This window comes from Procambarus clarkii, chromosome 56, assembly GCF_040958095.1.
Source record: "Procambarus clarkii isolate CNS0578487 chromosome 56, FALCON_Pclarkii_2.0, whole genome shotgun sequence".
In the NCBI taxonomy this organism is placed as follows: domain Eukaryota; kingdom Metazoa; phylum Arthropoda; class Malacostraca; order Decapoda; family Cambaridae; genus Procambarus; species Procambarus clarkii.
Window position 1 is genome coordinate 327,432 of NC_091205.1, and position 17,738 is coordinate 345,169.

The 17,738-nt window shown below is 42.0% G+C and overlaps 1 protein-coding gene across 1 annotated transcript in view; it reads right to left on the reverse strand.

Annotated features, from left to right (window-relative positions):
• Positions 1-2,559: 2,559 nt before the first annotated feature.
• The window catches only part of LOC123756273 (uncharacterized PE-PGRS family protein PE_PGRS10-like), a 246,406-nt gene continuing 231,227 nt past the window's right edge, over positions 2,560-17,738 (reverse strand). The window contains exons 9-10 of the mRNA XM_069305676.1: positions 5,928-6,161; positions 2,560-2,846 (exon numbers count right to left, since the gene is read on the reverse strand). Of these exons, the coding sequence (XP_069161777.1) occupies positions 2,560-2,846; positions 5,928-6,161 (521 nt within the window). The remainder of the gene's footprint in view (positions 2,847-5,927; positions 6,162-17,738) is intronic.

The window sequence follows — 17,738 nt, forward strand, 5'->3', positions numbered from 1 at the left end:
ATATATATATATATATATATATATATATATATATATATATATATATATATATGTGTGTGTGTGTGTGTGTGTGTGTGTAAGTCACAAAAATTACCACGTGATGAAAAATGTGACAGTGTCAGACTACAGAGGAACAGACTGTCAGAGAGGAAGAATTGAAACGGAATTTTCTTAAGTACTTTCGTATTAATACATCTTCAGAAGGTATGAATGGATTCATTCCATGAATCCATTCATGAATTGAAATTCCTGTTTCAATTCATCCTCCGTGGTCTGACACTGTCATATATATATATATATTTATATATATATATATATATATATATATATATATATATATATATATATATATATATATATATATATATATATATATATATATATATATATATATATATATATATATATATATATATATATGTCGTACCTAGTAGCCAGAACGCAACTCTCGGCCTACTATGCAAAGCCCGATTTTCCTATTAAGCCAAGTTTTCCTGAATTAATATATTTTCTCTATTTTTTTTCTTATGACATGATAAAGCTACCCATTTCATTATGTATGAGGTTAATTTTTTTTATTGGAGTTAAAATTAAGGTAGATATATGACCGAACCTAACTAACAGTACCTAACCTAACCTAACCTATCTTTATAGGTAACGTTAGGTTAGGTAGCCGAAAAAGTTAGGTTAGGTTAGGTTAGGTAGGTTATGTAGTCGAAAAACAATTATTTCATGAAAACCTGGTTTATTAGGCAAATCGGGCCTTGCATAGTAGGCCGATAAGTGCGTTCTGGCTACTAGGTACGACATTATATATATATATATATATATATATATATATATATATATATATATATATATATATATATATATATATATATATATATATATATATATATATATATATATATATGTCGTACCTAGTAGCCAGAACGCACTTCTCAGCCTACTATGCAAGGCCCGATTTGCCTAATAAGCCACGTTTTCATGAATTAATATATTTTCTCAATTTTTTTTCTTATGAAATGATAAAGCTACCCATTTCATTATGTATGAGGCATTTTCTTATTGGAGTTAAAATTAACGTAGATAATTCGAACCTAACCAACCCTACCTAACCTAACCTAACGTATCTTTGCAGGTTAGGTTAGGTGGCCGAAAAAGTTAGGTTAGGTTAGGTTAGGTAGGTTAGGTAGTCGAAAAATAATTAATTCGTGAAAACTTGGCTTATTAGGCAAATCGGGCCTTGCATTGTAGGCTGAGAAGTGCGTTCTGGCTACTAGGTACGACATATATATATATATATATATATATATATATATATATATATATATATATATATATATATATATATATATATATATATATATATATATATATATATGAAAGAATCCTTTTGGTAGACATGTTACTGAAACATTAAATATATTTTATATTTGTACAAACAGACAAAACCTTTTTTACATTTCTTAAGCCTTGTGTGTGTGTGTGTGTGTGTGTGTGTGTGTGTGTGTTTGTGTTTGTGTTTGTGTTAGTGTGTGTGTGTGTGTGTGTGTGTGTGTGTGTGTGTGTGTGTGTGTGTGTGTGTGTGTGTGTGTGTGTGTGTGTGTGTGTGTGCGTGTTTGGATTTTTATAAATACATGAATGAATCTATTTAATGGAACTCTCTTTTTTACTCAATACTACAAAATCTTCAGTTACTCATAACTCCACAGAAAGTGTTACTACTTTAAATAAAACATGAGTTGAACTAGTCGCAGGACTTATTACCTATAAACAGTGGGCTGGGTCGTGCTCTTATGGAGGATGAATGAATTTGGGTGATTATATTTATGGAAGAAGCCCTTGTTAGTGAGCTTCGTTTAGTCGCAGGTCCTGTGCAGCCTCCTGCAGGAGTGCTGTAGAGTGGGTTCTGAGTTAGCTAGTGGTCCCATGCATAGACATGCCTGTGTCTATGCATTTTAATTCCGGAAACTTTTTTGTAACCTACTAGACTAGTGATGTTAGTCTTAGTTTTGAGACATTAAGAATGCTTGTAAATTTGCATTAAATTCTGAGTATTTGTATACGCAAAAGTAGCGTCATTACATCCCAATATGATCAACAGGCAACTGCAGTTTTGCAGAATGGTCATCCCGTCATATATTGTAAATTGCACCAGTTCATGTGTAATCTCCTAAGCGTCATTGCTCAATAACGCCTATATACAAAGACCCTGGAAATGCTGTCAACTTTAATATGTAATATTCAGGTAAGTTTAATATTGCCTGACGCTCGCCTGGTGAGCTGGGAACTACTTCCTCAGCAGCGAAAGATCCGCAAAATGCTTTTCATGACAGAGTATCGAAATACTGTACTGGATACTATTATTATAATAAAAATTATTATTGTAATTATCCTCCTCTCATCATATTGTTTAGCATCTTAGAATCATGTTTCAATGACCGATAATTTTACCGAATTGGATGACATCTTGAATTGTCACATCCAAAGTATTTTCAAGCGAAATTATGATCCCAATATTTATACAGTAAAGAATATATAAAACTAAAAAATATTTCACATATAAGTTCTAATTAACATCTCGCAGCAGAAGTTCTCATTTGGCTTGAGATTATTAGTGTTTTTATTAATGGTGGGCAAGACTCCTCGAGATGGTGATGAGCGACTTTTCCGAGAACGTAATGTCTCCAGTCCAGTGAAGGGGCTGAAATCTACGTGTGATTTAAAAATTCCACAACCAATTTCACCAAGAAAGTTGGCCTCGTCAATTCCTGAGGAACACAATGCTTTTTCCAAAAAAATACGATCTTTTGAACAAAATTTTTCATTAGGTTTATCATACTCTGGAAAAAAACATCAACTGCATATTTTTGTCAATAAAACAAAGTGCCCCATAGCACTCATAATGATACACGGACTCATACTCACTCACAACAGTGAGTGAGGCTCTCAGAACACTTCCCTCTGCACACATGATAATGTCTTAACATATCTTCAATGAACAGAACGTTATGTATATATATATATATAGATAAATAAAAATGAAAATGTTCGATTGTTCAAAATCGCTAATCTCCGAAAGTTCTTCACCGATTGCTTTGAAATTTTCACACAATGTTCCATTCGCATCCAGCCAGGGTTTTATATACATACTATATAAAAGTCACGTCTGTGACGGATAAAAAAACATCCTTTTAAAAAACAAACAAACTGTTTTTCATGTGATTTTCCATGTGAAGGAAATCTTTGAAACCTCTTTACCGATTGTTTTGAAATTTTGACACAACGTTACATTCGAATAGGCACGTGTTTTTATCTATCTACTATATACATGCCACCCCTGTGACAGGAAAAAACAGGCGTTTTTTAAAAACAGCGCCATCTGTTGCATATAATAGCAAAATGCACGATATAATTAATATGTCACAAATTCAAATTCAATGTTTCCGATTGCATTGATATATTTTTTTTTCATAGATTTCAAAATATTTTATTTTTTATTGAATTATTATGTGTGACTTTGTGTTGGAATTGAGCTGCGTTGTTTACCATACAATTCAATTTGTAAGTATAAGTATAGATGCCACACCTGTGGCAGGTAAAACTATGCTCTTCTGGAAAAACAGCGCCACCTGTTGTATGTAGGAGCATGTGTATAGCAATACACATGCTATACTAAATATGTTTCAATTCCTTTTCAGCGTTTCTGATTACATTGATAAATTGGATTTTCATAGATTTGGATTTATTTTCATTTTGATTTAATTATTATGTGTGAATTGTGTTGGATTTGAGCTGTGTTGCTTACCATACCGTTCACTTTGTGAGTATTGCTTATTTTTCTTATTTTTTTATATTTTCATTTCATTTTTTTAACTGTTTTTTTTATTTAAGTGATGGGAACATCAGATCACTTGATGATCCTAATTTTCTGATGAGAACATCAGACCATTTCGTAAGGCATCGGACGAGGGAGTGGGGAATGGTGGGGATGACGAGGGGACGGAAGTGAGAGATGGTGGGGAGGACGAGGGGACGGGGGGAGTATGGGATGGTGGAGACGAGGGGATGGGGGAATGGAGATGGGTGGGGAGGACAAAGGGACAGGGGAGGGGCGCATGGTGGTAAGAAAGAGGGGATGCTGGAGTGGGGAATGGTGCGGAAGGACAAGGGGACAGAAGTGTTTGGGATGGTGGGGACGAGGGGATGGGGGAATGGAGAATGGTGGGGGAGAACAAAGGGACAAGGAAGTGGGGCATGGTGGGAAGGAAGAGGGGATGGTGGGGTGGGGAATTTGAACCACTTCCCCGCCGGCACTCGGATGGTAATCTTGGTAATAGCTTCGGCTATCACTTCCTTGTCCGATCGTGATGGTCAAGCGGATTAAGGCATCCTGTACATACCAATTGCCTTGCTCCTGGCAGTATGGGTTCGAGTCACTTCTAGGGTGTGAGTTTTCAGTTGCATATAGTCCTGGGGACCATTCAGGCTTGTATATATATATATATATATATATATATATATATATATATATATATATATATATATATATATATATATATATTCAATTGAAAATTATGTTTAGGGGCGACTGTTCCATTGCAACATAGAAAACTGGGATAGAGCACTCATAGCACCAAGGAGGCTCTATAACACTCATGCTAATCCTGTCAGAGATTTCACAGCCCCTTGATGCTGTTTTAATATATTTGTTTAAATTCGCAATCGGTTTGTAACTCACAATATTAGATAAATGACAGACACCTTGTAGATAAGTGACAGACTTAAGGAGATTCTAATTCCTTGAAGTAAAGTGAGTCTTAAGTAACGGTTGACTACCGCTATCCGGTTATCACGATCGCCTCAAGTTTAACAGTTTCCGGTCTGTGTTATCCATCCGGCTCCTCCGTGCTGACCATCCGGTTCTTCTGCAGTTGACGGTCTCTTGAATGAGGCGTCGCTGGGGCACTTAGTGGTCCTCGATGGCTACCCAGTTCTTTAGCTATTGGTTACTTGGGCTCAACACATTCTCTTGCAGCACCTCTAAGGTCATGCCACTGTTTAGCGCCTTTGAGGAACAAAGATTCAGAAAACACTGTGATGAACTAGTTAAAACTTTTTCTGTGCTTTACAGATGCTTTTGTAGTTCTTTACTTTATTTCAGCGATTTCCAGGCATTAACAGCTGCCGACAACTGTGATTCAGACGACTTCTAAGTTTGAAGTCCTTGTGATCAACACTCCGTCATAAATGCCACTGAATAAATCAATATATTTCAGGATTGAATTTTCTAATTTGGTAAACATCCGTCAATGTGTACTAATGCACTGCACACTGTTTTTCAATTGCTACACTGTACATTGCTGCACTGTGCACTGTTTCCACTGTGCACTGTTTGCAATGTACACTGTTGCTCTGAAACTACTTCACTGTACACTGCGGTGCCGTTCACTGCGGTGATTTACACTTATGCTGGGAATCTTTCAGACATCTCTAGTTCCCGTGACCACGGCCGCTCTCAGACCAGCCCGTCCTCCTATGGTTTCCCAACGTCCAGAAAACGGTCAATGTAAAGTCTCTTTTTCTAATCTACCAGAGGACCCAACACAGAAAACAGGTCAGTACGTCACTTTCGCCAGCCGCTTCCATTTTACAGTCGCCCTCAGACACCACTGGTTCCTTTGTTTAAGGCCACCCTCAGACACCATTGGTTCCCGTGGTTAAGGCCGGCCTCAGACACCACTGGTTCCTGTGGTTAAGGCCGGTCTCAGACACCACTGGTTCCTGTGATTAAGGCCGGCCTCAGACACCACTGGTTCCCATGGTTAAGGCCAGCCTCAGACTCCACTGGTTCCAGTATTTAAGGCCTGCCTCAGACACCACTGGCTCTTGTAGTTAAGGCCGGCCTCACAACACACTCACACCCTCATATTCCCGAGGCGATGGCGTTAGCCCGCGGTCCTTCCCGACAGTCTCGGGAAGCAGAAACACTTGAAGAAGGTGGGAGGAGGAGGTGGAGGGCGTGCTGACCAGCCCCGAGGCTCCCAGCATGCCCGAGGCGCCTCCCACGACGCCCATGTTAGTTACTCCTCCCATGGGCACTTCGCTGCGGAAACTGGAACACGAGGAGCTGAGAGAGGTGCCCAGAGGCCGCAGACCTGAGGATAGACAACATTACACATTATCATTTCATATAAAACATTGGGAACATATTTATTAAAGAAATAATAGGACCATTGCTGTTTTACACAACAATTTTTTTCAACTCTCATTCTAATCAAGAATTTCATATTTTGTAAGGAAGTCAATCCATCAACAGCTGAGCATAACACGTAGTTATTTGTCTGACAATATATAAAACATCTGGATAGTGCAAAATAAGTATTTTGTTTGTATGCTACGGGAAATTTTTGTTAGTTTAAATGTCAAAAGATTGATGAATGTTCGTTTTTCTTTCGCTACTAATGATGATTATATGGAAATTATTAATTAACATAAACAATTATTTCTCATACGAATATCCACTTAAGATCCGCACAGCGGTCTCTATCTCTATCTCTCTCTCTCTCTCTCTCTCTCTTACACACACACAGATGCTGTATTTCCAAAGGACTACTATATAGTAAGGAAAGAGAGGGAAGGGAGAGGAGGTGGAGGAGTGGCCCTGCTGATAAGGAAGGACTGGAGTTTTGATGAGATGGAAATTCCGGGCTGTGAAGGGTTCAGTGATTGTATAACAGGAACTATAACAATGGGTGGACCTAAGATAATAGTTTCAGTCATTTTACAACCCTTCCCTAAATGACAAAAGACCCAAACAGGAGCTTGATAGGAACAACATGGCAACCGATAATATTATAGAGAGAGAAGCTTCAGTTGCTTCCAGGAATGGCTCCAGACTCCTAATAATGGGCGATTTCAACCATGGAAAGATAGACTGGGAGAATGGGGGATCCCCAAGGCGGTTCAGATACATGGAGATCTAAACTCTTTGAAGTGGCAACAAGGAACTTTCTGATCCAACATGTCAAAGAACCCACAAGAGTGAGAAGTAATGATGAACCATCTAGACTCGACCTGATATTCACCCTGAATGAATCAGAAATAAGGGATGTCAAAGTTGAAGCCCCCATAGGAATGAGTAACCACAGTGTATTGACATTTATGCACTTGGTGGAGGTAAGGATAACCTCCAAGGTTGGGATCGGAAGGGAAAAGACTAAATTACCGAAGAGGAAAATATGACGAGATGAAGAACTTTCTCATGGGAATACCATAGGTAACAACTCAGAGAGAGGACTGTACAGGATATGATAGATTATGTCTCCTAGAAGTGCCAGGAAGCTACAGACAGGTTTATCACGGTCCAAATGGAGAAAAACGAAAAACAACAGAAAAATCCATGCTTCAACCAGGAATGTAAGTAAGCGAAGCAGTTGAATAACAGAACATGGAGAAAAATACATGAATAACAGAACACCAGAGAGCAGGGAGAGATACCAGAGGGCAAAAAATGAGTAACTCAGAGTGAGGAGAGAAGCAGTGAGACAGTATGAAAATGACATCGCGAGTAAAGCTAAGACCCAACCAAAATTGCTTCACAGCCACATCAGGAGGAAAATATCAGTGAAGGAACAAGTGATGAGAGTGAGAAAAGGGGAGAACAGATACAGAGAATGACAAGGAGGTGTGTGAAGAACTCAACAAGAGATTCCAGGAGGTCTTCACAAAAGAACAAGGAGAAGCCCCTGCACTAAATGAGGAGGAGGCAAATCAAGCAACCTTGGAAGAATTTGACCTCACCAGTGATGAGGTCAAAAGTAATTTGTTGGAGCTGAATGTAACAAGGGCTGGTGGGACTGTGAGAATCTCACCGTGGATCTAAAGGAAGGTGCAGAAGCACTACGTGTGCCACTCTCTATGGTGAATAACAGGTCACTGGAAACAGGTGACCTACCAGAAGGCTGGAACACAGCTAATGTAATCCCAATATACAAAAAGGGTAACAGGCAGGAGGCACTGAATTACAAGCCAGTTTCCCTAACTAGTATTCCATGCAATGTGATGGAGACGATCGTGAGGAAAAGCCTCGTAGAGTATCTCGAGGGAAATAGATTTGTAACACACAATCACCGTGGGTTCAGAGACGGTAAATCGTGCATCACAAGTTTCATAGAATTCTTTGACCAAGCAACAAAAATTAGGCAAGAAAGAGAAGAGTGAGAAGACTGCATTTTCTTGGAGTGTCAGAAAGCCTTCGCCACAGTACCCTGTAAGTGGCTATTACAAAAGTTGGAGCAACAGGCAAGAGTAAAAGGTAAGATGCTCCAATGGATAAGGGAGTATCTAAGCAACCGGAAAGAGCGAGTAACTGTGAGGGGGAGACATCAGAGTGGCGAGATGTCACCAGCGGAGTCCCACTGGGCTCTGTACGTGGACCCATTCTGTTTCTAATATATGTAAACGATCTTCCAGAGGGTATAGACTCATTCCTCTCGATGTTTGCTGATAATGCAAAACATCTGAGAAGAATCAATACAGATGAAGTTAGACAGAGACTACAGGACGACCTGGACCGGCTAAAGGAATGCTCTAGAAAATGGCTACTAAAGTTCAACTCAGGAAAGTGTAAAGTAATGAAAATAGGTAAAGGGAGCAGAAGGCTGAACACAAGGTACTATCTGGGAGATGAAATCCTGCAAGAGTCAAATAGAGAGAAAGATCTGGGGGTTGATATCAAACCGAACCTGTCCCCAGAGGCCCACATCAAAAGGATATCATCAGCGGCATATGCTTGGTTGGTCAACTTAAGAACTGCCTTTAGAAACTTGTATAAGGAATCAGGACCCTGTATACTACTTATATGAGACAAAACCTGGAACATGCAGCTCCAGCCTGGAGTCCATACCTAGTTAAACACAAGACAAAATTAGAGAAGATTCACCGGTATGCCAAGAGACTCGTCCTGGAACTGAGAGGTATGAGTTACGAAGAAAGGTTAAAGGACTTGAACCTCACGTCCCTGGAAAACAGAATAGTAAGTGGAGACATGATAACCACCTACAAAATTCTCAGGGGAGTTGACAAGGTGGACAATGACAAACTCTTCAGTACGGGTGGAACACGATCAAGGGGGCACAGGTGGAACCTTAGTACCCAGATCAGCCATAGAAACATTAGAAAGAATTTTTTAGTGTCAGAATAGTTAACAAATGGAATGCACTAGAAAGTGATGTGGTGGAGGTTGACCCCATACACAGTTTGAAATGTAGGTATGATAGAGCCCAGTAGGCTCAGAAATCTGTACACCAGTTGATTGACGGTTTAGAGGTGGGACCAAAAAGACAAAGCTCAACCCGTGCAATCACAACTAGGTGAGTACACCTAGGTGAGTACACACACACACACACACACACACACACACACACACACACACACACACACACACACACACACACACACACACACACACACACACACACACACACACACACACAAGGGCTCCGTTCTCCCCCGCCCCCCTAAGCCCCCCACTCTCCACCACTCCCCAAAACCCTCCCCTCTTCCTCACCCACCTCAGCCTTCCCTTTCCCCCACGCCCCCCAAGCCCTCCCCCTTTACTGCCCCCAAACTCCCCCCCCCCCTCTTCTCCCACATCCCCCCAAACCTCCTCCTCTCACCCCCCTCAACCCTACCTCTTTCACCTCCCCAACCCTCCCCCCTCTCACCCACTCCCCCTACCCTTCCCCTACCCTCCCCCTCCCCCCCACCCCCCCAAGCTTCCCCCCCTCCCCCCAAAACCTCCTCCACCAGTCTCCCCGTACCAGATCCTCCCAGCTCCCGCTCACCTCAGACCCCACAGGTCCCCCCCCCCCCAGAGGAGAAGCAGAAGAGAGTCAGTTTCAGGGCAATGTACTCGAACATAGATTGGATCACAAGCAAGGCAAGTGAACTAAGGGAAAGAGCACAAGAAGTGAACCCAGATGTAATCGGACTCACTGAAACAAAAACTCTCTGGAATCATAACGAATGCTGTGTTTCCCCAGGAGTACACAGTATTAAGGAAAGAGAGGGAAGGTAGGGGAGGAGGCGGAGTAGAAAGTAGAGGCGGACTCATGAGAAAGGAATGGAATTTTAAGGAGATGGTTATCCCGGGCTGTGAGGGTTTCAGAGACTACATAGCAGGCACCATGACAATGGGAGGACCAAGGATAGTAGTAGCAGTAATATATAACCCTCCACCAAATGACAGAAGACCCAGTCAAGAGTACGAAAACAACAACATGGCAGTTAACACTATAATTGAGAGGGTAGCCTCTGCTGCCTGTAGAAATAGATCCCACCTGCTCATCATGGGGGACTTCAATCACGGAAGGATTGATTGGGAGAACCAGGAACCGCATGGAGGTGAGGATACATGGAGAGCCAAACTACTGGAGGTGGTGACTAGACACTTCTTAACCCAGCATGTCAGAGAACCCACAAGGATGAGAGGAAATGACGAACCAGCGAGACTCGACCTGGTCTTCACCTTGAACAACTCTGACATAAGAGAAATCGGTTTTGAGGCCCCAGTAGGAATGAGCGACCACAGTGTATTGGTGTTTGAGTACCTGATTGATGAAGGGTTATTGAACTCGAGGAGGGATACCGAAACCAAAAGGTTAGCATACCGAAAGGGGCACAGTAGGCTCAGAAATCTGTACACCAGTTGATTGACGGTTTAGAGGCGGGACCAAAGAGCCAAAGCTCAACCCCCGCAAGCACAAATAGGTGAGTACAAATAGGTGAGTATACACACACACACACATACACATACACACAAAAGAAAAAGATCAGTGGTAGTTGTAGGCATCAAAGAACAGGAAGGATCCAATAGGCAGGAATGGAATAGCAAGGACAGAGAGGCAGTATATGGGATACTGAAGGGGTTACAGATGGAAGGTGCTGAACAAAACATTGAGTAGGTTTTCAGGTTGGGCAGGTACAACAAGGACAGAAACCGACTGTTAAAGACATCAGTGGAATTTGTAGGCTTTAGGCACAGAGACTGTGGATAGTTACCTGTAAGATAGTCCTTAACATCAGTACTGGAAAATGGAATGTCATTTGCAAGGGATGACCCAATGGAAGAGAAGTACCTGTTGAACTCAATAGCAGAATCAGAGGCTGAAAGCTGACCATCGTTATTGGATAGGAGTGTTGGTTTGTTATTTAAAATCTTCTTTGATCCCAATATTTGTGAAATTATGTTCCAAGTTTTTTTAATGTTGCTCTTTATTTGGATAAATTTATCTTCGTTGTATTTAGTTTTGGCTCGTCTAATTATTTTAGATGGCAATAACGAGTAGTTCTTTGAGAATTCTTTGGAGATGGTTCTTAACCTATACTTCTTCTCAAGGTCATGTTTTTTTATTAATGGATTTAAGTATTCCCTTTGTAAGCCAAGGATTGTTTAGCCTTTTGGTTGAGACTTGTTTTGTTAGCATAGGACAGTGGGTGTTATAAAGGCTAAGAGTTTTTTGAAGGAAAGATTGCACTGCTAGGTTGATGTCCCCTATGTTACCTAACTCAGATTCCCAGTTGACATCAGCAGCAGCAGTTATAAAATTGCCTATAGCAGTTTCATTGTGCAGCCTAAAGCTTAACTCCCTTGTCTCTAGAGGTGGTTTGTTAATGTTAGATAAGAGAAATGTGGGGTAATGGTCTGTAGTGCTATCGGTGATTATACCTGAAGTAAGCGGAGAGGTTATGTTTGTCCAGATGTGATCTAGAGTCGTGGCAGTACTATCAGTGATTCTAGTAGGTCTAGTGATTAAGGGTATAAGGAAGCAGGAATTCATACAGTTGAGGAAGCTAACAGCAGTAGGGTGTTCAGGCTCGCAAAGGTCAATATTAAAGTCCCCTGTGATAATAAGATGGTTTTTGTTCAGTCTGTTATCTAATATTAAATTTCTAAGGTTTGAGTTGAATTCGGACACATCAGTGTTAGGAATTCTATAGACTGCATCCACAGACAGGGCAGACTCAGCACCCTTGACTCTGAAACTAGAGACGATATACTCCCCACAGCAGTCTCTAGTGCTATTTACTTTTAAGCATGTTAGTTCTTGGTGGTAGTAAAGAGCAGTACCACCACCTCTCTGAATTTGACGACAGTTGTGAATTGCTGAGTAGTTAGGCATGTTAAAGAGTTGAGTAGTATCCTCTTTTAACCACGTTTCAGTAAGTATAATAAAAGAGAATTTGTTGTCAATAGTTTCAATCAAGGCACTAACATCATCGAAGTGTTTACCTAGAGATCTAACGTTCAAGTTGATTACAGAGATATTGTGATTATGTGTTAATATATTGTTTACATCATGTGCTGTAAAATATCTGCAATTTTGATCATTAAAGTGATGATTGTCATAGATAGTGGATAAGAGGTTTAGTTCAGGGTCTATACTTGTCTGCATAAAAAGGCTGGTTGTAGGAAAACAAGGCAAGAATGGCAATTACAAAATAGAATTTTGATATAAAAGGGGGAAAAACAAAAAACAAGACTATACAAAACAAACACAAAATGAACAAAAAAGAAAAATGAAGTAGATTGCTTACAGGTACTCTCAGGTACACTGTAAGTAATAATTTGCATTTTGAGACAGGCAATGCCAGGGGGTACAATGGAGTAAGGGAGTATCGCGAGGCTAGGCAACCTAGGTAATAAATGAAATCAAAGAAAAAAGTTGAATAGTAAACATAAACAAATTTAAGCTAATGATTATATACTATAAATAATTTAGTTATGATCGTATAATAAATAAGACCTAAAGAAATAGTAATTCACTCAATTAATTAAGTCCAGTAAATGACTAGTAAAAATTAAATTAAAAATTAATTTAAAAAGTGAAACAAAGAGACTTTGGTTACCTACCCCGAACAAGGTGACAAGGGGGGGGGGGGTTAATTATGTTGACTCATTGAGAGTGATAATATGGTGAGACAAACCACATTGGGAGAGGAAAATGTTGAGGTTTTCCTCATTAGCAATTGTAAACATTTGACCTTCTGAAGTCTTTCTCACGTTAATCCAGCCATCTCTAACGAAGCACTGATGAATCGCATCTGGGTTTTGATGACGGATTTGACACAGGCGGTAGAGGAGTTTCTGTCTTTTTCTAGTCAAGCACTCGTTGAAGTAGTGCATGTAGTTGGGATGCAGCTGCCTGGACATGATGCGATTTGATTTGTCCGGACATGATTAAGTGTCTCTCTTAAGTCTCCAACAGTGTGCAAGGTTTACATAATATCATAGACACAGATGCATTCCATTCAATAATACAATCGTAAGTGGTAGCCAGGTAACAAGGACAGCAACTGTGAGCTTATTGGGAACCAGATAAGCCGCTAATCCCCAGCTGTAATTTGAGGACAACACCTCACCCAACTCCTCTTACCCCCATCTCACTCTCCCAAAACACTCCCCCCCCCCCCCCATTTCCACTCTCCCCTACCACTGACTACACATACATTACCCCCCCCCCTTTTTCACCTCCCATGTAGCATACCAGATATTCCCCCCCCCCCCCCTAACACCAATACCCTCCCACACAGTGGAAACCCCCTCCATCTCCCTCACCCTCTCCCACCACCTGTCCACCTGACCTGAAATGACCATCTCCGCCCAGTTTCCCTCGCATCTCTCCCATACACACACACACACACACACAAACACACACCAGGAATGAGTACGTCAGGGTGAGAAGCGAAGCAGAGAAAAGTTTTCAAAATGATATAGCAAACAAAGCCAAGACCGAACCAAAGCTACTCCACAGTCACATCAGAAGGAAAACCACAGTGAAAGAACAGGTATTGAAACTTAGAACAGGCGAGGACAGGTATACAGAGAATGACAAAGAGGTGTGAGAAGAACTCAACAACAGGTTCCAGGAGGTTTTCACAATAGAACAAGGTGAGGTCACTGTGCTAGGAGAAAGGGAGGTAAACCAGGCGGCCTTGGAAGAGCTCGAAATTACGAGAGAGGAGGTCAAGAGACACCTGCTGGGTCTGGATGTTAGAAAGGCTGTTGGTCCAGACGGGATCTCACCATGGATATTGAAAGAGTGTGCAGAAGCACTTTGTTTGCCACTCTCCATAGTGTATAGTAAGTCACTGGAGACGGGAGACCAACCAGAAATATAGAAGACGGCGAATATGGTCCCAATATACAAAAAGGGTGACAGGCAAGAGGCATTGAACTACAGGCCAGTGTCCTTGACTTGTATACCATGCAAGGTGATGGAGAAGATCGTGAGAAAAAACCTGGTAACACATCTGGAGAGAAGGGACTTCGTGACAAATCGCCAACATGGATTCAGGGAGGGTAAATCTTGCCTTACAGGCATGATAGAATTCTACGATCAGGTGACAAAGATTAAGCAAGAAAGAGAGGGCTGGGCGGACTGCATTTTCTTGGATTGTCGGAAAGCCTTTGACACCGTACCGCATAAGAGGCTGGTACATAAGCTAGAGAGACAGGCAGGTGTAGCTGGTAAGGTGCTCCAGTGGATAAGGGAGTACCTTAGCAATAGGAAGCAAAGAGTTACGGTGATGGGTGAGACCTCCGATTGGCGTGAAGTCACCAGTGGAGTCCCACAGGGCTCTGTACTCGGTCCTATCTTGTTTCTGATATATGTAAATGATCTCTCGGAGGGTATAGATTCACTTCTCTCAATGTTTGCGGACGATGCCAAAATTATGAGAAGGATTAAAACAGAAGAGGACTGTTCGAGGCTTCAAGAAGACCTAGACAAGCTGAAGGAATGGTCGAACAAATGGTTGTTAGAGTTTAACCCACCCAAATGTAATGTAATGAAGATAGGTGCAGAGAGCAGGAGGCCAGATACAAGGTATCATCTGGAAGAGGAAATTCTTCAAGAGTCAAAGAGAAAAAGACTTGGGGGTTTACATCACGCCAGACCTGTCCCCTGCAGCCCATATCAAGAGGATAACGTCAGCAGCATATGCCAGGCTAGCCAACATATGAACGGCATTCAGAAACTTGTGTAAGGAATCATTCAGGACTTTGTATACCACATATGTGATGCAAATCCTGGAGTATACAGCCCCAGCATGGAGTCCATATCTAGTCAAGGATAAGACTAAACTGGAAAAGGTTCAAAGCTTAGCCACCAGACTAGTACCCGAGCTGAGAGGGATGAGCTACGAGGAGAGACTACGGGAATTAAACCTCACTTCGCTGGAAGACAAAAGAGTTAGGGGGGACATGATCACCACATTCAAGATTCTGAAGGGAATTGATAGGGTAGATAAAGACAGGCTATTTAACACAAGGGGCACACGCACAAGGGGACACAGGTGGAAACTGAGTGCCCAAATGAGCCACAGAGATATTAGAAAGAACTTTTTTAGTGTCAGAGTGGTCGACAAGTGGAATGCATTAGGAAGTGATGTGGTGGAGGCTGACTCCATACACAGTTTCAAATGTAGATATGATGGAGCCCAATAGGCTCAGGAACCTGTACACTTGTTGATTGACGGTTGAGAGGCGGGACCAAAGAGCCAGAGGTCAACCCACCCAAGTACAATTAGGTGAGTACAATGAAGTGAGTACACACATGGGAGTCTGTTAGCTGATTGGACAGTGCAAAGGACTCGTAATTCTGTGGCCCGGTTTCGATTCCCGGTCCAGGCAAAAACAAATGGGCAAAGTTTCTTTCACCCTGAATGCCCCTTGTTAGCAGTAAATAGCTACCTGGGATATAGACAGCTGTTACGGAGCTGCTTCCTGTGTGTGTGTGTGTGTGTGTGTGTGTGTGTGTGTGTGTGTGTGTGTGTGTGTGTGTGTGTGTGTGTGTGTGTGTGTGTGTGTGTGTGTGTGTGTGTTTGTGTGTATGTGTACTCACCTAGTTGTACTCACCTAGTTGTGTCTGCAGGATCGAGCATTGACTCTTGGATCCCGCCTTTCGAGCATCGGATGTTTACAGCAATGACTCCTGTCCCATTTCCCTATCATACCTGGTTTTAAAATTATGAATAGTATTTGCTTCCACAACCTGTTCCTGAAGTGCATTCCATTTTCCCACTACTCTCACGCTAAAAGAAAACTTCCTAACATCTCTGTGACTCAGCTGAGTTTCAAGCTTCCATCCATGTCCCCTCGTTCTGTTACTATTCCGTGTGAACATTTCGTCTATGTCCACTCTGTCAATCCCTCTGAGTATCTTATACGTTCCTATCATGTCCCCCCTCTCCCTTCTTCTTTCTAGTGTCGTAAAGCACAGTTCCCTCAGGCGCTCCTCATACCCCATCCCTCGTAGGTCTGGGACGAGTCTCGTTGCAAACCTCTGAACCTTTTCCAGTTTCATTATATGCTTCTTCAGATGGGGACTCCATGATGAGGCGGCATACTCTAAGACTGGCCTCACGTAGGCAGTGTAAAGCGCCCTAAATGCCTCCTTACTTACGTTTCTGAATGATGTTCTAACTTTTGCCAGTGTAGAGTACGCTGCTGTCGTTATCCTATTTATATATGCCTCAGGAGATAGATTAGGTGTTACGTCCACCCCCAGGTCTCTTTCACGCGTCGTCACAGGTAGGCTGTTCCCCTTCATTGTGTACTGTCCCTTTGGTCTCCTATTTCCTAGTCCTATTTCCATAACTTTACATTTGCTCGTGTTGAATTCCAGTAGCCATTTCTCTGACCATCTCTGCAACCTGTTCAGGTCCTCTTGGAGGATCCTGCAATCCTCATCTGTCACAACTCTTCTCATCAACTTTGCGTCATCCGCAAACATCGACATGTAGGACTCTACGCCTGTAAACATGTCGTTAACATATACAAGAAATAGAATTGGTCCCAGCACCGATCCTTGTGGTACTCCACTTGTTACTGTTTGCCAGTCCGACTTCTTGCCCCTTCCCGTAACTCTTTGGCTCCTTCCTGTTAGGTAGTTCCTTATCCATGCTAGGACCTTTCCCCCCACCCCCGCCTGCCTCTCGAGCTTGAACAGCAGTCTCATGTGCGGTACTGTATCAAAGGCTTTTTGGCAGTCCAGAAATATGCAGTCTGCCCAACCATCTCTGTCCTGTCTTATCCTCGTTATTTTATCATAGAATTCCAGAAGGTTTGTTAGGCACGATTTCCCTGTCCAGAACCCATGTAGATGTTTGTTCACAAACCTAATGCTCTCCAGGTGTCCAACCAGTCGTAGCCTAATTATTCTTTCCAGTATTTTACAGGGGATGCTTGTCAGTGATACAGGTCTATAGTTAAGTGCCTCCTCCCTATCACCTTTCTTGTGTGTGTGTGTGTGTGTGTACTCACCTAATTGTACTCACCTAATTGTGCTTGCGGGGGTTGAGCTCTGGCTCTTTGGTCCCGCCTCTCAACCGTCAATCAACTGGTGTACAGATTCCTGAGCCTATTGGGCTCTATCATATCTACATTTGAAACTGTGTATGGAGTCAGCCTCCACCACATCACTTCCTAATGCATTCCATTTACTAACTACTCTGACACTGAAAAAGTTCTTTCTAACGTCTCTGTGGCTCATTTGGGTACTCAGCTTCCACCTGTGTCCCCTTGTTCGCGTCTCACCAGTGTTGAATAGTTCATCCTTGTTTACCCGGTCGATTCCCCTGAGGATTTTGTAGGTTGTGATCATGTCCCCCCTTACTCTTCTGTCTTCCAGTGTCGTAAGGTGCATTTCCCGCAGCCTTTCCTCATAACT